Below are 23,433 nucleotides of genomic sequence, written 5' to 3'. Positions count from 1 at the left end.
GCACACACTGCTTTATGTTCTGTCCCCTTCAGCCAAGACTTTGTCAGCAGGCATCACATGACTTCCTGCCCTAGGATAGCACACAGCAGCAGTGTTGTATCCAAAGGGTGGCTGCCAGAGCAACAGAAATAACTCGCTCTGCCCGATGATATAAAGGTATGGCTTAAAAACACTGAAGCTATAAAATTGGGCAGTGTAGTTGTAATCTATTCTGGCTTCTAGATTCAAAATATTGCCCCAACCTTCCAAGTTGTATTGTATGTATATTCCCCAGGTCCTCTCATAGATGTGCTGTATCAACTAATATAAACCAGATCACTGTAGACATCACCTTAAACGACATTAACATTCCTCCTTTGTCTCCTCGCTATAAGACCATTGTTATGTGAAGCACAAGATGAGATTTTGGTGGGAGGATAAAACCTTTTATTTCCTTCCACGGTTTTTAATTTTAATTTTCTCCCAATCACATTCTGCTGTGGATAATTAGTTCAGACCTTTCTGTGTGTTTTTATAACAGTGTTGAATAAAGACGCAGATTGCCGTGCACTATTAAAATTGTTTAATCAGCTCATGTTAACATTCGAGATCTGGGTTCTACCAAACACTACTGCTGAGAATCATATGCAAACCTCGGGGTGTAGAATATAAATAGTCGCCTAGTTTATTGCACATGAAATGAAAACATTCTGAAAATAAGTGGTAAGAGGTTGCTACCAAGTACTGACCTGCATCCACCAGTATTCTTGTTAAATATGTTATTTTTTTTTTTCCCTTTGTTCACACACAAAAGTAAAATTGGAAAATCCCAAAAAGTATTATGGGAGTAGTTAGTATTTCCGTGCCACATATAGTATAGAAGCCTTTCTTCAATGTTTATTCTTGCGTTACGTTTGCCCTTGCACACGTGGAGACAAAGCTTCGGCAGAAAACACTTTGCGCTTAGAGAGACACCGGCCAATGCAATAATTTTCAGGCCTCTTGTTAAAGCGGTTTGTGCTCCAGAGGCTGGATAATATCTGTCCATTCTCTACGTCGGCTGCCACCATTTCCAAAGCATTTCTTCTTGTCAGGTTCAAATATAGTCCACAAAATGTGGCTCAGGAGCAAATTCCGGTTGTCTCTCAGCGGAGTCTTCAGTACCACTGGGTTCAACTCCGATACCTTTTGGGGCGATACTACCGTATTCATAGACCATATCTTCTTGGGGCACTGGGGTGACCAATAGCTGCTCATCTTCTATGGACTGTGAGTGATCTCTCTTGGCGTCCAGCGATGGTTCCTCACAAACGGACAGTAAGTTATCACTAAGAAAACACAAAAAGAACAAGGCACAATTAGGTTCTGTGGACTTGTTACTTGCTCAATATAGTGCAGCCAATAAGTGTTAGGCTGGTTCTATTAACTACACAAAATAGACGCCTCATCTGTGACCAACCGAGACACTTCGTACAATATCAACAATTCATTTGACAATATAGTGGCCGCTCGGTACTCACCCTTGAGGCTGACAGACCAGTCCGTTGGAACAGGGACAGCTATCTAAGGGGGCTTCTGGCTCCAGCTCCCACGTGAATAGATCCAATAATGGGTTTACAGTTTGGCAATTTTCACCCTTCAAGGGCAGCGGGGTGCACACGGGGTATAGGAGGCCTGAGGCAACGAGATGGAAACACAATGATCACGGATCAGAGACGCGCTTTCCCATAATACATTACATTATGCATGAGGCCTATGACATCACAGAACCACTGATGGCACTGAGGAACCGTGTGAGGCTGCATCGCAGAACCGATAGTCGCATGCAAACAAAAATGCACTAGGAAAAAGATGTCCGAGTATTTCAATGATGTCACTGTCTCGAAGAGAACAGATAGGCTGCACTCTCAGTGATGTCACTGGTTCCTAGTGACTGGATAGGCTGCACTCTCAGTGATGTCACTGGTTCCTAGTGACTGGATAGGCTGCACTCTCAGTGATGTCACTGGTTCCTAGTGACTGGATAGGCTGCACTCTCAGTGATGTCACTGGTTCCTAGTGACTGGATAGGCTGCACTCTCAGTGATGTCACTGGTTCCTAGTGACTGGATAGGCTGCACTCTCAGTGATGTCACTGGTTCCTAGTGACTGGATAGGCTGCACTCTCAGTGATGTCACTGGTTCCTAGTGACTGGATAGGCTGCACTCTCAGTGATGTCACTGGTTCCTAGTGACTGGATAGGCTGCACTCTCAGTGATGTCACTGGTTCCTAGTGACTGGATAGGCTGCACTCTCAGTGATGTCACTGGTTTCTAGTGACTGGATAGGCTGCACTCTCAGTGATGTCACTGGTTCCTAGTGACTGGATAGGCTGCACTCTCAGTGATGTCACTGGTTCCTAGTGACTGGATAGGCTGCACTCTCAGTGATGTCACTGGTTTCTAGTGACTGGATAGGCTGCACTCTCAGTGAGGTCACTGGTTCCTAGTGACTGGATAGGCTGCACTCTCAGTGATGTCACTGGTTCCTAGTGACTGGTTAGGCTGCACTCTCAGTGATGTCACTGGTTTCTAGTGACTGGATAGGCTGCACTCTCAGTGATGTCACTGCTACATAGTGACTGGATAGGCTGCATTCTCAGTGATGTCACTGGTTCCTAGTGACTGGATTGGCTGCATTTACATGAGGCTGCTTTAGCCCACAAAATATCTGCTTTCACTGTAGGCAGCCAACTGGTGCCTCTTTGAAGTACAATCTAACTGAATAAACCTGGGACACATAATGTTAAAAGGAATAAACAGATTTGAACCTGTTTGGAGATCCCTCAAATCTGACCTTGTTAAGTACATTACATGAGCTATTAGTGTCTCATATCTCAGTGAAGGCCGCAATGCAGGGTTTCCAAAGCCCAGTTCTCAGGAAACCCTAACAGTCCATGTTTTACATCTCTCCTTGCTGGAGCACAGGTGTATTCATTACTGACTGATACAATGTAACAAATCCACAGGAGGTGTAATTATGTAACTGTTCACCTGGAAAACCTGCCCTGTTAGGGGCCCTGAGGACACCCTGCCATGGTGAACTGATCGCTACCATCTCTGTGTCACCGGTACACTTTAAACAGAGGAACAAAGAATATCCCTGCTTGAAGGGAAAGAAGATATGTGGACAATTGCCCACGTACACGTAGGTCAGGCAGTTTGGTTGGTCTATTTGATTTTATGGGGCCAATTTAATTTGGCCTCGTTATTCTAGGAATAACAGGACCTGCGCACTATTACCGTTAGTATGGTTAAAGTGCTCATTATTACCTTTAGTACTTTAATTTTAATGCTGATATTTGCTCGCACCTCTCGGAGCCACGAGTAAAAATCTGGATTAAAATTACTGTTATTAAATGTAATAGTACTAGAACTACATTAATCTTAGACTAACATGGCCGAATTGAATCGGCCCCTTAGGGGACATGTTGACTAATTCGATGGGCCGACAACTGCTATCTGCTTGTAAACCAACCGCACTTCCTTGGGTTGCTGCAATCCAATTTGTCACTAATAGAACCAAACAGTAGGGAGCATCCTCCCTCCCCCCCCCCCCCACATGCCAGCAAAGTATCCAGAGAAGCTTTATAACAAGAGCGCACAGAACATGACATGTAATCTATTGTAAATGTAGACTTGGATGTAGAGAATTACTTGTGTGCACTGCACAGCACAGGTCCAGGTCACAGTTATGTTGGATCTCGCAGATGGTCCCGCTCTCCCCCTTAGTAGATTGTTTGCATTGGCCCCAGACACACAGCCGCCCGTCACAGCACTCCCCATCTCTGGTGCACTACAAGACACAGAAAGTCATTACTGGGTTGCATAGCGATAATCGTCAACTTAGAAGTCAAGATATTTAGGAATCCTAAAAGGCTGATGATCATTTTTAAAAATAAATTTTTCAGTATAATGTTCCTCCTATTTTTTCGTTTTTTTATTTATTTTTTGTACTGTGCAATTATTTGGGTCACTGACTAATCTTCTTGTCAACATTTCTGATAATGAGATAAGAAAATCGATACTCTCTCCTTACCATTTCCTCTTCCTTGCACGGCAGACATTTGTAGTTAAAGCTTGAGAGATGACAGTAGTTCCCCGGTTTACAGTCCTCGTCCACTATGCACTTCTACAGGGAATATTAATCAGAGTTCAGAAGCCTAAAGAAATCTACATCACAGTGTTATCTGATCATATCACTGATTATCCGATCAATACACATTTTACAGAGTTTTGTTGTATATCTAAAGGAAAGCTACATAATTAGGCATTATATACTCTCTTTGTATAATAATATATAATAATGGGCAGTTTAAAATGTCAGTTTTTCGACAGGTAAATTCTAGAAACTCTTCATATGTACATTTATGTATTTGGGTTGAATCAACCACATTTGCTGAAAGAAAGTTAATTTTTTTCCCCTCTCCACATAGACCGCAATAAAACAGCTCCACCCTGTGGCCACTTTATCATGAAAAACTGAGTTGACATTACCCAGCAATAACTTCTATTAAACATTTTCTTCACCTGTACCTGTATTTAGTACAAAGTTCTTTTAATAAGTGCACTTCAAATGTTTATCAAAACAGTTTTTCATGGTTGTGTCTCCTTAATAAAGACAAAAAATGTAGACGAATAGTAGGTAAAAGTCACATTGCTTTAAATAAATTGTAGTTCGTCCGAACAACTTCTTCCCATATCAATCTAGTAACGAATCCTACCCCTCTGTTTGGCTGGAGTAACGTTGGTTCTGATGGTGGCTGGCTCGCCAAAGCAGCAATGTGTCTGCCAAAACAACAGGCGCTCAGCTGCCGTGTTATTCATAAGTGTCCTAAGTGGCCTCATTAAGAAGGAGGAGCGAGGAATAAAAAAAACAGGATGTTATCCCCCAAACCGTCGTCTAATTGCCAAGTAAATAACGAAGCAGCCACTTCAAATGCAATTAAAATATTTTTGGGTTATCTTAGTCTGAGTGCAGTCTCCATAGAAACGTTACTTGTTTTATAATCTCAGCATCAGGGTTTTATCTACAGCTAGATACATTTGACATAAAGCAGCTGGACACAGATGGGCAGAAATCTATTCATTTGTTATATATATATATATATATATATATATATTGATATTGCCACAATGTAACCAGTAGGTAGCCAGTTACAGGGAATAATAGTAGTATATAGAAGATACTGCAGAGATGTGGGAGAAAGGTATGTGGTCTAATGAAACTAAAGAGAGACTTTGTCTGGAAGGTAAACATTATGTACCGTGCAGATCGGACGCCGCACACCGGCCAGGTAATGCCAAACCCTTGTGACATATGGCGGAGGCTCATCAGCAAGAGCGATAGGTAACCTTATCAGGATGGATGGGAAGATCTGTTTGCAAATAACTCTTTTGTGTACTTGACTAATTTCTTTGGTTTATTTAGGTTTTTTTGTGTACCAGTCACCATCTATAATGACCTTTGTTATTCCAAATTGACTTGATTTTCTAGCCATTCCTTTTATTTTCACTTAGTGTTAAATAGGAATATACTAATTAATTTAAGCAACAAAGTGTAACTGCGAGGCCACCTAAAAGGCAAATGCCTCCTGTGGGAGTAACTGCACAGCAAGAAGCAGCAAAAAGACGAAGGATGAAGTGAGATAAAGCCCAACGACGGGGCAGCACGGTGGCTCAGTGGTTAGCGCTTCTGCCTCACAGCACAGGGGTCAGGAGTTCAATTCCCGAACATAGCCTTATCTGTGTGGAGTTTGTATGTTCTCCCTGTGTTTGCGTGGGTTTCCTCCGGGTGCTCCGGTTTCCTCCCACACTTTAAAAACATACTGGTAGGTTAATTGGCTGCTATCAAAATTGACCCTAGTCTCTCCCTCCCTGTCTGTCTCTGTCTGTGTGTGAGAATGTGTCTATATTAGGGAATTTAGACTGTAAGCTCCAATGGGGCAGGGACTGATGTGAGTTCTCTGTACAGCGCTGCGGAATCAGTGGTGCTATATAAATAAATGATGATGATGACAAACTAGGACTGATGACCAAAGAGAACGTGATCGTCATCGCAATGTAAATCTGACTCCTCAGCAAATTGCTTGTCACAGAGAAAACAATCAGAGTGAACAGGACAGAGGTAATATCACATCAGTGAACAAGATGCCGCGCCATTCTGGATGTCTGTATCTGGGATGAAACAAATATTAATGCTCATAAATGTGGTCTCATGAACAGTGTTTTTGAATTTTGCCACGCTAAGGATTTTGCGGCTGAGCAGCCACTTAACAAGGACAAACAGGCAAATATCTCAGTGTTCAATGTCAATAGAGACTTATCCAAAAACACTACTGGCCATCTCCGTATTAATGAAGGGGGATGAAGACTTATTTAATTGTATTTCTGTATTTTTACTGTTTTAAGATTTACTTTTATCTCTAATTCAGTAATATTGAAATTCAGAGTCTAAGGGCCGTGTGCACACTGCTACTTTATCAAGCCCGGTGCTCACTGATTCCTGTGGTCTATACACGTCCCCCGTCTCATAGTGACGCTCACCATCATCCATAGCACCGGGAGTGACGACATTCGGGGGACGCTCCAGTGAAAATTGGACTATCGGAGGAGCTGGGGGAGATTAAATACAGTGGATGTGGTTTTGTGGGCTAAACCCAATATTCAGGAGAATGCAGCCTATTTAGTCATCAGAACCACCAGAGACAAGAACGAGACACTTACAGAATCCCTGGGTCAGAACAACATTGTTAGAAAGTCTTCTTGGTCTATTGCCTCATTGGCTAGAATATCAGCTGCATTAGTATGAGCGTCATATAGGAGAAGGATTTAATAAGTAAACCTGCTAATATCGATCAACGCAGACGACCAGACTAAATTTAGCCTCATTGTAAAATGCATTTTTTTTCATCAATTATAATTATCATCATCATCATCATCATTTATTTATAAAGTGACAGCAAATGCCATAGCGCTTTACAATTGGGAACAAACAGTAATAAAACAATACTGGGTAATACATACAGTCAGAGAGGTAAGAGGGTCCTGCTCGCAAGCTTACAATCTATAGGACAAAATTATGTCATCATTAGAGTTTTATTTCTGACTGCAGACTGGGAGCAGCAGAGACCATGAGCTCCTGGAACAGAGGATTGTGGAGACGACCAGTAGTCACTGAGTCACTGTGAGAGATGGACACTGGGCCACTTCACACACAGCCCGAGCGAGAGACACAAAACTGATCCTACACAGAGCGTAGAACAGGGGAAGTGGATTGTTATATAAATAGAAACAGCGTTTGACTTTCTCTGTGTATTTGTGCGGCAGGTTGAACCGTATGGTGAAATGGTCATGTACAGATGGGTGGAGAGGTTGTCAGGGATAGAAGGCCAGGTACAGATGTGTGGAATGTTGTCAGGGATAGGAGGCCAGGTACAGATGGGTGGAGAGGTTGTCAGGGATAGGAGGCCAGGTACAGATGGGTGGAGAGGTTGTCAGGGATAGGAGGCCAGGTACAGATGGGTGGAAGAATGTCGGGGATAGGAGGCCAGGTACAGATGGATGGAGAGGTTGTCAGGGATAGGAGGTCAGTAACAGATGTGTGGAGAGGTTGTCAGGGATAGGAGGCCAGTAACAGATGGGTGGAGAGGTTGTCAGGGATAGGAGGCCAGGTACAGATGGGTGGAGAGGTTGTCAGAGATAGGAGGCCAGGTACAGATGTGTGGAATGTTGTCAGGAATAGGAGGCCAGGTACAGATGTGTGGAATGTTGTCAGGGATAGGAGGCCAGGTACAGATGGGTGGAGAGGTTGTCAGGGATAGGAGGCCAGGTACAGATGGGTGGAAGAATGTCGGGGATAGGAGGCCAGGTACAGATGTGTGGAATGTTGTCAGGGATAGGAGGCCAGGTACAGATGGGTGGAGAGGTTGTCAGGGATAGGAGGCCAGGTACAGATGGGTGGAGAGGTTGTCAGGGATAGGAGGCCAGGTACAGATGGGTGGAGAGGTTGTCAGGGATAGGAGGCCAGGTACAGATGGGTGGAGAGGTTGTCAGGGATAGGAGGCCAGGTACAGATGTGTGGAAGGTTGTCAGGGATAGGAGGCCAGGTACAGATGAGTGGAGAGATTGTCAGGGATAGGAGGCCAGGTACAGATGGGCGGAGAGGTTGTCAGGGATAGGAGGCCAGGTACAGATGTGTGGAGAGGTTGTCAGGGATAGGAGGCCAGGTACAGATGGGCGGAGAGGTTGTCAGCGATAGGAGGCCAGGGACAGATGAGTGGAGAGGTTGTCAGGGATAGGAGGCCAGGTACAGATGGGTGGAGAGGTTGGCAGGGATAGGAGGCCAGGTCCAGATGTGTGGAGAGGTTGTCAGGGATAGGAGGCCAGGTACAGATGGGCGGAGAGGTTGTCAGGGATAGGAGGCCAGGGACAGATGAGTGGAGAGGTTGTCAGGGATAGGAGGCCAGGTACAGATGTGTGGAATGTTGTCAGGGATAGGAGGCCAGGTACAGATGGGTGGAGAGGTTGTCAGGGATAGGAGGCCAGGTACAGATGGGTGGAAGAATGTCGGGGATAGGAGGCCAGGTACAGATGGATGGAGAGGTTGTCAGGGATAGGAGGTCAGTAACAGATGGGTGGAGAGGTTGTCAGGGATAGGAGGCCAGTAACAGATGGGTGGAGAGGTTGTCAGGGATAGGAGGCCAGGTACAGATGGGTGGAGAGGTTGTCAGAGATAGGAGGCCAGGTACAGATGTGTGGAATGTTGTCAGGAATAGGAGGCCAGGTACAGATGTGTGGAATGTTGTCAGGGATAGGAGGCCAGGTACAGATGGGTGGAGAGGTTGTCAGGGATAGGAGGCCAGGTACAGATGGGTGGAAGAATGTCGGGGATAGGAGGTCAGGTACAGATGTGTGGAATAATGTCAGGGATAGGAGGCCAGGTACAGATGGGTGGAGAGGTTGTCAGGGATAGGAGGCCAGGTACAGATGGGTGGAGAGGTTGTCAGGGATAGGAGGCCAGTAACAGATGTGTGGAAGGTTGTCAGGGATAGGAGGCCAGTAACAGATGGGTGGAGAGGTTGTCAGGGATAGGAGGAGGCCAGGTACAGATGGGTGGAGAGGTTGTCAGAGATAGGAGGCCAGGTACAGATGTGTGGAATGTTGTCAGGGATAGGAGGCCAGGTACAGATGGGTAGAGGGGTTGTCAGGGATAGAAGGCCAGGTACAGATGTGTGGAATGTTGTCAGGGATAGGAGGCCAGGTACAGATGGGTGGAGAGGTTGTCAGGGATAGGAGGCCAGGTACAGATGGGTGGAGAGGTTGTCAGGGATAGGAGGCCAGGTACAGATGGGTGGAAGAATGTCGGGGATAGGAGGCCAGGTACAGATGGATGGAGAGGTTGTCAGGGATAGGAGGTCAGTAACAGATGTGTGGAGAGGTTGTCAGGGATAGGAGGCCAGTAACAGATGGGTGGAGAGGTTGTCAGGGATAGGAGGCCAGGTACAGATGGGTGGAGAGGTTGTCAGAGATAGGAGGCCAGGTACAGATGTGTGGAATGTTGTCAGGAATAGGAGGCCAGGTACAGATGTGTGGAATGTTGTCAGGGATAGGAGGCCAGGTACAGATGGGTGGAGAGGTTGTCAGGGATAGGAGGCCAGGTACAGATGGGTGGAAGAATGTCGGGGATAGGAGGCCAGGTACAGATGTGTGGAATGTTGTCAGGGATAGGAGGCCAGGTACAGATGGGTGGAGAGGTTGTCAGGGATAGGAGGCCAGGTACAGATGGGTGGAGAGGTTGTCAGGGATAGGAGGCCAGTAACAGATGTGTGGAAGGTTGTCAGGGATAGGAGGCCAGTAACAGATGGGTGGAGAGGTTGTCAGGGATAGGAGGCCAGGTACAGATGGGTGGAGAGGTTGTCAGAGATAGGAGGCCAGGTACAGATGTGTGGAGAGGTTGTCAGGGATAGAAGGCCAGGTACAGATGTGTGGAATGTTGTCAGGGATAGGCCAGGTACAGATGGGTGGAGAGGTTGTCAGGGATAGGAGGCCAGGTACAGATGGGTGGAGAGGTTGTCAGGGATAGGAGGCCAGTAACAGATGTGTGGAAGGTTGTCAGGGATAGGAGGCCAGTAACAGATGGGTGGAGAGGTTGTCAGGGATAGGAGGCCAGGTACAGATGGGTGGAGAGGTTGTCAGAGATAGGAGGCCAGGTACAGATGTGTGGAGAGGTTGTCAGGGATAGAAGGCCAGGTACAGATGTGTGGAATGTTGTCAGGGATAGGAGGCCAGGTACAGATGGGTGGAGAGGTTGTCAGGGATAGGAGGCCAGGTACAGATGGGTGGAGAGGTTGTCAGGGATAGGAGGCCAGGTACACACATGCAATATCTGAATAAACGGTCACTTTTCATTTGATCTGCAGGATAATTGCACAGATGTGTCCCCAGCTTTAGATGCACCTTGGAACCAACCAGATCAGAGGATCAGTGGAGATTGGAGACATTTAGTTATTTTACACATCTCACCTAATTCAAGCTAACATGAAAGTATTTTTTTTAGGTTGGATTTATCCTTTAACGGAACTTCATAAGTTCTACACATTATGCTCTTCGTCTGTCCTCATTATAGATGGATATATTTTGTATCCGATACATTCCTTAGATTTACTTTATTGCTAACACATGTTCTACCACACAAATGTATTAGTTACATCAACATTCCAAATCCAAACAGAACCACCAGGACCTCATCCTCCCAGAACACTGCATCAAATCCCAGACCTGCGCCTGGGATCACAGTTTTTTTTTTACGATTCTATTTAGTTGTACAAGGAAACCCCAAAATCCCTTATCAGCACCTCCAGCATTCAACATTAAAATAATGCAATGAAAAGGCCAGTTGTTCACTAAATGGTAGGAATCATTATACTAGCGGTACTGTTTCAGTTATAAGGATTCCAATGTTAATACAGCAAAATTAGATATGGAAAAATGTACAATAATCCTTGAAAAATTTATATTACACAATAGCTGCTACCCAGCTGGATAACATATTGTGACACTGTTCACTTGTAAAATATACACAACATTACAGCCTAGTAACACTACAATATTTTATACACAGCACTGCATCCTGACATCTACTAACAATGCACTAATCATACAATGACTTATTGGGTAGAATGTATTGTGTGGCAGTGACAAGGGTGCTGTGTATTGTATGGTGATCACAAGGGTGAAGTGTATTGTATGGTGGTCACAAAGGTGCTGTGTATTGTGTGGCGGTCACAAGGGTGCTGTGTATTGTATGGTGATTACAAGGGTGATGTGTATTGTGTGGTGGTCACAAAGGTGCTGTGTATTGTATGGTGGTCACAAAGGTGCTGTGTATTGTGTGTCAGTGACAAGGGTGCTGTGTATTGTGTGGTGGTCACAAAGGTGCTGTGTATTGTGTGGTGGTCACAAGGGTGTTGTGTATTGTGTGTCAGTGACAAGGGTGCTGTGTATTGTGTGGTGGTCACAAAGGTGCTGTGTATTGTGTGGTGGTCACAAGGGTGCTGTGTATTGTGTGTCAGTGACAAGGGTGCTGTGTATTGTGTGGAGGTCACAAAGGTGCTATGTATTGTGTGGTGGTCACAAGGGTGCTGTGTATTATGTGTCAGTGACAAGGGTGCTGTGTATTGTGTGGAGGTCACAAAGGTGCTGTGTATTGTGTGGTGGTCACAAAGGTGCTATGTATTGTGTGGTGGTCACAAGGGTGCTGTGTGGTCCTCTGCTGCTGCTGCTGTAGCACATCCACTTCAAGGTTGGATGTTCTGTGCATTCAGAAATGCTCTTCTGTTACCACCCATGGTTAATTGGGTTACTGTCGCCTTCCTATCAGCTGGAACCAGCCTGGCCATTCTCTTCTGACGTCCCTCATTAACAAGGTGTTTACACCCACAGAACTGCTGCTCTGGTTTTGAGCATCGTTCTCTGTAAATTCTAGAGACTGTTGTGTGTAAAAATCCCAACAGATCAGCAGTTTCTGAGGTACTGAAACAAATCATATATAGCACCAGCAATCATTCCACAGTAAAAGTCACTTAGATCACTGCTTTGTTTCCAAGATCATCATACTTCCCATCATGTACTGGCTTGGGTGGTGCAGTTGACTAGTAGCCAGATTGCAGACCATGATGTTGGAGATCCTGGTTCAAATCCCCAGACAGGTTTGATGAACTTTCTCTCCCTGTCATCATCCTTCTCAGTGGGCTGGTAATTGGGTTCTCTCCTGGCAGTTATAATGTGGTCCTTTGTTTCATCTAAATACTAATGTTCTTTAAACAACTTTGGGTGTTTGTGACTAACTAAAAGTGTAACACCCAAAAGGATCTTTAAATTATTCTATCTCCTCTTTTCACGTGTCTTCACTTCTTTTCCCATTACTGACAGATTCCAGGAACTCTACTGTCAATTTAGCACTTTACTGCTCACCCAGTAGCTTGTGCCCTCAATGTGAATAAAGACAGACCATCCTTCAAGTAAGTCAGAAGACTTTTCTCAATGTATTAAGGGGGATTTGAACCCAGACCTCAACCATCTATTTGGCAGGAGTGCACCTGGCTACTAGCCATCTGAGCCAACATATAGTGTAAACAAGCAAAGAGCCTTTTCTCTTTATTTTGTCTTTAACAAACCAAGTGTGAAATCCAAAGCACAAAAGTTACAGCTGTTGGAGGATTTGAACTAGGAACTCAATAATCTCTCAAAGCAGAGAAACCAGCTACTAGACCACTGAGCTAGCTTAGGCTTGTCTCTTAGGTTCAAGACTTTTCTTTGTGTCATAATTCATCCTGATGCATCATGCAAGGTAGTTTAAAGAAGCCTGTCTGGGGGTTCAAACTAGAAATGCCACCATTAGTAACCAACAGAGAACCCAGACACTAGTCTGCTGAGCTAGCAGGTTTGCTTAAAACACCTGGTGACTATGCTTAATGTCATCAACCAGCCTAACTCTGATCAGTTACGGTTATGTTATTCTGTGAGTGGAGGATAATTGATGCTGCACAGTCAGGTAAAGGCGAGTGCTCACTGCTAATAATAGCCACAGTGTGGCTAGGAGTAGGTGTGAGTGTGACCTCAGTTCATTTAGTCAAATAGAATTTTCCTTTAAAATAAACTCATCTATAGGTCTGTGCTGCACAGAATAAGAGAGATGGAAGTGTCTTTGCTACTAATAGGAACAATAGACAATCCAATTATCAGCAGTCTATAGAGCAATAGGTATATACCCACTCTAATATATCAGTCACATGTATGAGCAAATGTATCTCTCAATTTATACAACAGTTCATACAGCTCATATATAAAATGTGGATTAAAAACATTGAGTTATCATGAGGGAATAAGACCAATGTGTCCTTAAGGAGGAAATCCTACTAAAGTCCTTATTGTAGGTAGTTGGGGTTCCAAATCAACAATGTTACTCAGATGTTTTCCTCCAGTCTTAGGTGCCAAGTTGTAAGTTCCATATAACTCCTGTGTGGTATATCCAGCTAAAATATTATACCTACCCTAAATAGACTATCTCACAACCCTACCAGGGTCTCCAACTAGAGCTCTTTTACTCTCCTCCCTTTGCTTCCAAACTACTTGAGAGGCTTGTGTCAGGTCTCTAAGATTAATGTTTGTAAATACTGGGTTGTTGGATTCCAGTAACAGGAAAACGCAGGAAGAGATTTTAGTGATAAGAGGTGCTGTACCTATAAATACAGAGAGTGAGTCTCATGTAGCAGGAAGTCCAGGGATTCAGAGGCAGAGAAGGTAGTCGTCTCAGAGTCGGGGGTCAAAGCCAGAGAAGGTAGTTGTAAGAGACCAATGTCAGTGTCAAAACCAATGAAGTAGTCATCCAATAGTCAGAGGTCAAAGCTAGAGAGGGCAGTCATCTGCGAGCCAAGAGATAGTGTAAGGCAGCCATGTGACAACAGGATACAGAGTGCTGATTTAAGGAGAGAAGCTCAATAAACTGGTAGTGTGTTGTTCCCAGGAAGCTGCTTATATAGGCCTGAACATGTGGATGAAGTCTCAGGTGCTGGCAACTAACTACTAGCAGCAGGTCATTGCCCTGATGCAGGTTCACACAGAAGTGATAAAAAGGATGCAGCAACTTATTAACTGAGCCTGTGTTTCACTGCTCAGAGTCCAGCAGAGTTGTCAGGTAATATGAGAAACCTGTGTCTGTGGATCGGCACCACCATGTTGGAAAAAAGGCGCAAACCCAAATGGAAACCCCAGCGTGCAGACATTGAAGAGGTCAGAGCATATGAAACTTGTGGACCAACCGCAGGGTAGGTCACGGACTGAATAAGGACCTGACAGCTTCTCTCCTCTCTTTCGTTCCTCCACCCTCTGTAGTTGGGCTTTCACCATTTACTTTCCACTGAGACTGTCCTCACTAAAGTGACCAATGATATGCTCACAGCTAAGGCGAAGGATCTCTTCTCCATACTCACCCTCATTGACCTCTCTGTTGATTTTGATCCATTTGACCACCCTCTTCTCCTGCACACTTTTTACTGCCTTGACCTTTGTGACATTGTATCTTCTGGTTCACCTCCACTCACACTATTTGTCACGGCTCAGGACTCCTCAAGGCTCTGTACTTGGTCCTCTGCTTTTCTCTCTTTATAGATTATCTCTTAGTGAACTAATATGTTCCTTCAGCCTCTAATACCACCTCTGTGCAGAAGACACCCAAATCTACCTCTCCTCCCTGACTTCTCTCTTTCTGGGGAAATAAAAACGTATTTTTGTATGTGGGCGCAATATGAGAGGAAGGAAAGTACCAATCTGCCCACTGTCTGATAGCTTCTCCCATCAGAGATTTAAACTTTTGCCATTCCGTACATACAGCCACCTTGAGGGGCTAATTCGTGCGCTTCCTGTAAAAATGGATGTAAGACGTCACAAAGCATCATTTGCTTATTTTCTGTATATTTGTAGCTTTCTGTGTTACCTTTTCTGACTTACATGCTGAGGATTCAGGGATTAGTTTTATTGCCAGGAAGACCAGAGTTCTGGACATATAAGTTTGTCGTGGACATTGTAAAGAATTGCGGAGAACTGAAAAATTTAAATATACCATCACAATCACTTACATGGGCGAGACTGTAAACCAGATCTCTTTACAGCTGAGGGAAACATGATATTGGGGCTACCGGCAGTATTTAACACAGATTTTCACAACTTCAAGTAAAAAGGAAGATGTATAAAGCTGTCTTCATAGTACGCTGTATTTTGTAAGTGTTATATCTTTATAAATATTGTAAAATAGTTTTTTTATTTTTACAAGGGCAGCAAACTCCAGCTGCATTGAGATTGGCCACGGGATTCGGCAACAGGCTGACCTACCTGGCGGAAGAGTTCATCCCTCTATTAGATGTCATGATCGGCTGAAATGTAACCTTGGGATTGTTTTGTTAATATACTTGTAAATCAGTTCATCAGGACACTGAAGCATGGGTGGGCACTGCTGAGCTCTTTATTCAGCCATTTGCAGACTCTGGGTACATTGCACACTGGCCACACCCACTTCCCAGCATTCCCCATGGTCTTAGGGACCATCACTAAAGATTCAAGCTTAAACATATAAGGGAGTGTATACAAACATTAAGCATATCTAATGCAATAACATCACATCTTCTTTTCTTTAAAGATAAGCCCTGTATCCTTCAGTATAACAATTTAACGATATAACATTAAGAACATCATCTAACACGTTTCAATGAGTCTCTCAGGTCTGCGTATTTCTCTTATGGGTCTTTCACACAAAGTCTGTGTATCGTCAACCATGTTGGACCTTTCTTCCATCATGGTTTGTTCACCATTATCAAGTCCATCATACATGTCAGATGAAGGGTATTCTTCAGTCGTGTTGCCATCACTATGGTTGGGTTGAGATCTTAAATCGACCCGATTTCTTCTTACTTCTGTTCCACGATCTGTACGTACAATATAAGATCTTGGTGCTACTTGTGCTTGCACAATACCTTTCTGCATCCAAATGCCTTTCTCATGATCTCGGAGACGGACTTGGTCACCTGATCTTAGATCAGATAAGCTTTTTGCTCGCCTATCATGGTACAGTTTCTGTTTCTCCTGTTGACGTACCTTACTCAGTCTCACCAATGCTGAGTTATGCGTATTAAGCAGTTCATCACTTATCGGAAGATTTGCTCTAATCCTCCTTCCCATCAGCATTTGTGCAGGAGAGAGTCCATTCTGTAGAGGTGTACTGCGGTAGATTAAAAGACTTTTGTAGAAATCTTCTTTGCCGTCTTGTGCTTTTTTCATTAGACTCTTTACAGTTTTTACTGAACTTTCCACCAACCCATTTGACTGTGGATAGTGGGGACTCGATGTTGCATGGACAAATTCCCACTCTTCAGCAAACTGTCTAAATTCAGCGCTGGAAAACTGAGGTCCATTGTCAGTGAACACTTCCATAGGAACACCATGCCTTGCAAAGATTGACTTCATGCAACTGATTACGGCTTTACTAGTAGTTGTAGGTAGAGTCTGCACCTCAGGGTAATTAGAATAATAATCAGTCACGACAATGTGCGTTTTTCCAATACAATCAAACAAATCTGCGCCTACCTTCTGGTATGGTCTCTCTGGCACTGCCTGAGGACTCAGCGGCTCGACTTGTTGCTTTGGTCTGTACGTAAGACACAGTTCACATGTAGCTGTTGTCTGTGCTATGTCCTGGTTCATTCTTGGCCAATACATCACTTCACGTGCCCTCCGTTTACATTTCTCTTCTCCTAAGTGGCCTTCATGTATCTTGCACAGCATAATTTTTCTTAGTCGTGCAGGTATAATAATTCTATTGCCTTTGTAAATAATACCATTGACAACCGTAAGGTCAGTGCGGTACATCCAATAATCATGAATAGACAGTGGGCACGCATTTTTTTCTGCTGGCCATCCTTTCAGAATGATGTCTTGTAACACTTTCATTGTGATGTCTGTCTCTGTTTCTTTTCTTATCTGTTCTTGTCTTGCAAGAGACACAGGTAGAGAAGCTACAATCAAATTAACATATGCGTCTTTATCCATCAGACTTTCAGAACCTTCACTTTTGTTCACAGCACGGGAAAGTGTGTCAGCAATGTACATGTATTTACCAGGACAGTACAGCAATTGGACATCATATTTCTGTAGTCTTATAAGCATTCGTTGAATTCTCATGGGACAGTCATGTAACGATTTAGCCATGATAGCTACCAATGGCTTGTGGTCAGTTTCCACTGTAAACGCTTGACCATACACAAATTGATGAAATCGCTCACATGCATATGTGATTGCTAGAAGTTCTTTTTATATCTTGTTTCAGCACTTGTCAATGCTCTTGATGCATAGATTACCGGTTGCCATGTATCCTCATGTTCTTGTAACAACACTGAGCCTAGGCCAAATTGCGAGGCATCTGCTGAAATTCTTATACTTTTTGTAGGATCAAAGAATCTTAGTACCGGTTGCTCTGTGATGGTCCATTTCAAGTTTTGCCAACTTTCTTCTTGTTCATGTGACCACATCCACTCATTATTTTTGTCCAACAACCATCTTAGAGGTGCTGTTTGTTCGGAGAGTTGAGAAATAAACTTTCCTAAGTAAGTAATCATTCCTAGGAATCTTCTCACGTCGTCTTTGTTGTTAGGACGTTCCATGTTTATTATGGCTGATATTTTCCTCGGGTCAGGCCCCACACCTTCCTCCGAGACCACCTTCCTCCGAGGACACTGAAGCATGGGTGGGCACTGCTGAGCTCTTTATTCAGCCATTTGCAGACTCTGGGTACATTGCACACTGGCCACACCCACTTCCCAGCATTTCCCATGGTCTTAGGGACCATCACTAAAGATTCAAGCTTAAACATATAAGGGAGTGTCTACAAACATTAAGCATATCTAATGCAATAACATCACAGGGATGACTACGCTAAATATTATTAACCAACTCCAAAACTTAGTAGGTTTATGCCCATATGCAGATTTTTGGGCATCGTTGACATTCGTCCCCCTTCATCAAGGGGAGCATACAGTAAGGGTGTGTACACATAAATGTGATTCAATTAGATGAGGACACATACACAGGTACATCTATCAAGAAGAGGATATTTTGCATTAGTGCTGGCAACAAGATAAACAATGACGATGATTAGCTAATAGTGTAATAACCCCTCCAGATTATAACACTGAAACATTATCACTTACTTGAACATGCGCGTACTGTACCTGGACTACGCTAAAATTCCCAACAGATCAGCAGTTTCTGAGGTACTGAAAGAACCCGTCCGGCACCAACAATCGTTTCACAGTAAAAGTCACTTAGATCACATTTCTTCTCCACTCTGGTGTTTGGACTGAACTACAATTGTAATTTTTGACCATGTCTACAAGGGGAGGTATGGGGGGCAAGACTCAACTCTGCAGCCTATTAGGAACATTTTAAAGAAATTCAGGTGCCCAGTGACCCAACCCAAGGTAGCCCAGTATGGGACTGGCCGGGAAGCAGATGCCAGCCAGCCCCTGATGGCTTTTATACATTGAATTTCTGCCACATGATTGGCTGATTAGATATTTGCATTAACTAGCAGGTGTTCAGGTACCTAATAAAGTGGACAGTGAATGTTTATATATTAGGATCAATATAGATACATACAATAGACAGTGTATTTATATATAATATACATAGATTCAAGTTTTATTTATTTTTCTTAAGTTTTCAGCTCCCTGTACTTTGTTCTATGTTAAAAACCTGAAAATTAGTATTTTTCCTGTTAGACACTTTATAAATAAAAATAATCGACCATTGTTTGTATTTTTGTCTTCAATGGTCAATAAAAGAACCTTTACCTCTCGCCTGTCCTTATTCCATCAGGATAGTCCTGATTAGCCACGAGATTGTCCCGGTATGAGGGATAGCTGGGATGTATTTCCACTCTACACGTTACATACATGCTGTGTGAGCCAGTTAGTGGTGCACCTATTATATAAGGGAGGATGGGAGGGAGATGTAGTGGTTGGAGGGAAGTGCAAGCTATGCCCTTCATGGTGCTGGCCACACCCACAAATCACTGGCCACACCTCCGGTGGGACGGCCCTTCTCACAATAGGCCCTTAATCATTTTCAGGGTCCCAATTAGGCTGGAGACTGAGGGGCCCTCCCCCTGCTCACCGGCGGAGGACGCTACAGCAGATCCTAATTTCTTAGTATCCAGTAAGGTCAGGGGAACAGTCCCTGGCATTGAGACACATTTGGGTGATTGGACTAAAAAAATACAGGTGTAAATTTGTCCTTAGTAGGAAAGAGGGGTAACAGCACACCCCGATATTCACAGAGGCTCCTACAGACGCCCTGGGCTGTGGTGGCCAAGCAAGAATAAGATTAGGACAATATGTACCCCTGAAGGGCTAACTGTGAAAATAAATATAGATGAAGGAAGAATAATTTGCAAGTAAATGGAAATGTTCTGATTATCTATTACAAAAAAAATTGTTAACTGGTTAAGAAGTAAAACAATGGTCGGCTGTAGCACAGATTTTTACATTGTTCCACTCAACCAAGTTAGTTACTTGGAATGTGGGGCTGAGGTTCTCATATATATGGCAATGTGCTATGAGCAATTTATAAATGTTTATCTGATTGAGCTGAGCTAAAGAAATATTGTAAAATAGTTCTGCAAACTTTACGGTGGCCAACCGATGAGGTAACAGAAAGGTTACACCCCATACAAGTTGTGTAAGAATACATGCAATGCTACTTGCTACACATAGTATGATCTAGTACTTTTTGCCATAAAAAAATAATAATTGCAGTGCCAGTACATATATATTGAGCACTGGGCCAGTATCGTGTGACCAGGAAGAAGTCTCTCTATCTTCGTGGCCCAGACACCAAAATTAGATTGTAAGCTCCTCTGAGCGCTTCAGAGGATTCTGTGTAGAGTATACGTTTTATGCACTATATTAGTATGGAGCGATACAATTCTGTATGAACAATCTTTATATACGAGGTGTATTCTCTGCACATGAATAAGAGCTGACTCAGCACACGGCAGGAATGCTGGATGTCAGCTAGTTCTTCCAGTCTGTCATACATGTCACAAGGTGCGTGTCTCACATACGTGTGCAGCAGCTACATCACGTCTGCCCAACAATGATTAATTCTTTCCACATCTGTTTTTCCTTAAGAGAAGCAGCCAAAGAGCAGCTGGAGTACAATACCCAGAGTAACAATAACATACCCTGAGTAACAGTACTCTGCTGCAGTAACAGCCAGGCAATACTCAGCATATAATACTCTTAGTTCTGCATAGTAACAGCTAGACAATACTCACCACACAATACTCACAGCTCTGCTGCAGTAACAGCCAGACATTACTCAGCGCTCACAGGGATTATGACTCATCCTATTAGAACACAGCACAAGCTACGGGGAGCACCGATACTTTGATATACTCTGCCGCAGGCTGTACAGATTTCCAACCACACAACTAAACCAGAGAGGTCACAAACTGTCTGTGCCAAGTACTGATCTCAGGAGGATGAAAACAAGACATAAATCTAGTCAATATTAAGCCAGAAAATAAACAGCAGAAGTCACTGAAAATCCAAAGTAATAATTCCCTGATGATACTGCAGAATACCCCACACCCAGGACCATGGCTGCAGCCTGGAGGTGACAGCACACGGAACAATGCACAGAGCAACGCACAGACGGACTCTCTTTATAGGTTCTCCTATAAAATCTATCCCCGGTTGTATATTAATCTTATGATAAAACATTATTACACTATACATCTTAGCACCACGTCTCACAGCGTTCCTGTCATTTGTTCTGCAAATAATTTGTATACAATTAGTGTAGATTTCATTACAGATCCGCTGAACACTACACGTATCTTCTGCAGTAACATCTAGCAAAACTGCTCCTGCTTAAAGCCATACATACCTACTCTCCCGGAATTTCCAAGAGGTTCCCAAATTTCGGGGAGTCCTCCCTGGCTCTCGGAAGTGTAGGCGTTCTCCACAGTCTGTGAAGATGGGGCTTAATGGTGCGATTGACTAGGAACCAGTGACATCACTGAGAGTGCAGCCTATCCAGTCACTAGGAGCCAGTGACATCACTGAGAATGCAGCCTATCCAGTCACTAGGAACCAGTGACATCACTGAGAGTGCAGCCTATCCAGTCACTAGGAACCAGTGACATCACTGAGAGTGCAGCCTATCCAGTCACTAGGAACCAGTGACATCACTGAGAATGCAGCCTATCCAGTCACTAGGAACCAGTGACATCACTGAGAACGCAGCCTATCCAGTCACTAGGAACCAGTAACATCACTGAGAATGCAGCCTATCCAGTTACTAGGAACCAGTGACATCACTGAGAATGCAGCCTATCCAGTCACCAGGAGCCAGTGACATCACTGAGAATGCAGCCTATCCAGTCACCAGGAGCCAGTGACATCACTGAGAATGCAGCCTATCCAGTCACTAGGAACCAGTGACATCACTGAGAACGCAGCCTATCAATGTACTGCGCAGAATGATCAGTGAACTGTGTGTGAGTTTTCATCCCTGTAAAGCAGAATGGAGGATGGAGGATGACAGAAGTAACCAACGTTCGTGTGCACTGAGCCTTATCTGAATGTAGCTTCTGTACACTGTAGTCTGATTAATAAGGGACCTAGAGGTGTCCTGAGCTAGTGGCTTTGATATAGAATACGGCTCCGGCCGGGAACTGCAGGAGAGGGGATAACTCACCCACATCAATGAGGAAACACTGTCAGAGCTGTATAAACATCGCACACAGCGGGAAACTGACCAGACACAGAGGTCTATTCATACTCATTCATAATAAGATAATAAGCTTCTAGTCACACGTACAGTTACTTCCTCTCTCTGTATATGTGAACTCCGTTAGTCTGTTATTATTTCGGCCCCTTCTCTCCTATATGCAGCTGACGCAGACAGATTTTAGGCAGAACCAATGCAGCCAATCAATTCACTCGGAACCTGTGACATCACTACTTTAGTGATGTCACTGATCAGTTGCCCACAAAATAGCTGTTTATAGGCGAGAGGTCAACTTCAAATCACTTTCCCATCCATTTATTTTTGAATTCTGCTGCCAGGTTCATTCACCTCATCCTCCGCCGACTTACTCCGCTACTGCTCAGGAAACAAATATTAAATTGTATCCTCCACTTACAGAAAGGGTTATCTACATATACGTTCACACATTGCAGTCATTATTGGAGGATTAAAAAGATGTCTCTTCAATAAAGTTTTCAAATCTGCTGTTTATTGATACTTAAGATTAGGAGGAATCATAGTAAACAATATTTATTACAATATATTTTTATTATTTGATTAGTATGAAGAGTGATCTAATCACTTACAATACACAGCCTGCTTGTTACCGTATCATCTCAAGTAAAATATTTACCTAGAGGGAAGTTCTCCTACCCCACAGGGGCCGGGTTCCCCCACTCCTGGATCCGCTAAGGGCCCTGAGAATTTGGATGCGGAGAGAGTCTGTGCGTCGGGGGAAGTGGATTAAACATTCTACAACAAGTCCATCACACATCGTCTCTCTATTTCAATTTAGATCACAAACAGCTAATTACCTTATATTTTTGGTATGTATTTGTAAACTATAGATACTATATACTGAGTAATAATAATAAGCCCACCCCAAAAAATTAGGAGATGTGACGTCACCCTTTGAGCTTGAGCATAAAGGTCACATTTGATCACAAGGTTACGATTATTCCTCATAACATCCTGCATTAACCAGGACATCTGTGTTCCATACATTAATAGCACAGAAATTTGATTTTCTCAAAAAACAGATCATAAACTGAAGCTCGGCTCTTAACTGAATTAAATCTTCAGAGACATTTTGCTTCAGTTAGCGAATCCTATTTTGCTATTCAATGTGGTTCTGTAAAGGACAAAAAGCTGAAACAGCAAAGCATAGCAGGTGAAACATGGGGTGGCCATATCCTGTAATTAACTAATCTGTATTGCAAATTTCTAGGAGACAGCACAGTGGGAAGATCAGATAATCAAGTAGCATAAACTTCTGTTATATACCTTGTATTAAGCTAGAAGAAGACACCAAAGAAAGTGTGAAAATCACTTGATCTCACTCTGGTGCCAGCTGAACTGACAAAAACTATTCATTCTCAAACCACATACTGCACTTAAATATAGTGAAATATATTGCATGCAAACTTCAGTAAATTTACTGACAAATAAATATTAGCCACAACTAAAAAAGTCAGGAGGGGGGTAATAATGTCTGGGAGATACTGATCCGCTCCCCCCATCGTAAGATCTGTAATGGATCACAAAGGGAGCAGA

At 43.6% G+C, this 23,433-nt stretch overlaps 1 protein-coding gene across 1 annotated transcript in view; it reads right to left on the bottom strand.

Annotated features, from left to right (window-relative positions):
- Nucleotides 1-547: 547 nt before the first annotated feature.
- Nucleotides 548-23,433, bottom strand: part of DKK3 (dickkopf Wnt signaling pathway inhibitor 3) — a 34,314-nt gene continuing 11,428 nt past the window's right edge. Inside the window, exons 5-8 of the mRNA XM_075188467.1 lie at nt 4,058-4,150; nt 3,676-3,814; nt 1,500-1,653; nt 548-1,307 (exon numbers count right to left, since the gene is read on the bottom strand). Coding sequence (XP_075044568.1) covers nt 1,076-1,307; nt 1,500-1,653; nt 3,676-3,814; nt 4,058-4,150 — 618 coding nt within the window. The 3' untranslated portion in view covers nt 548-1,075. The remainder of the gene's footprint in view (nt 1,308-1,499; nt 1,654-3,675; nt 3,815-4,057; nt 4,151-23,433) is intronic.

This window comes from Mixophyes fleayi, chromosome 10 (genome assembly GCF_038048845.1).
Source record: "Mixophyes fleayi isolate aMixFle1 chromosome 10, aMixFle1.hap1, whole genome shotgun sequence".
Taxonomy (NCBI): Eukaryota; Metazoa; Chordata; class Amphibia; order Anura; family Limnodynastidae; genus Mixophyes; species Mixophyes fleayi.
This window is presented reverse-complemented; position numbering and strand designations above follow the sequence as displayed.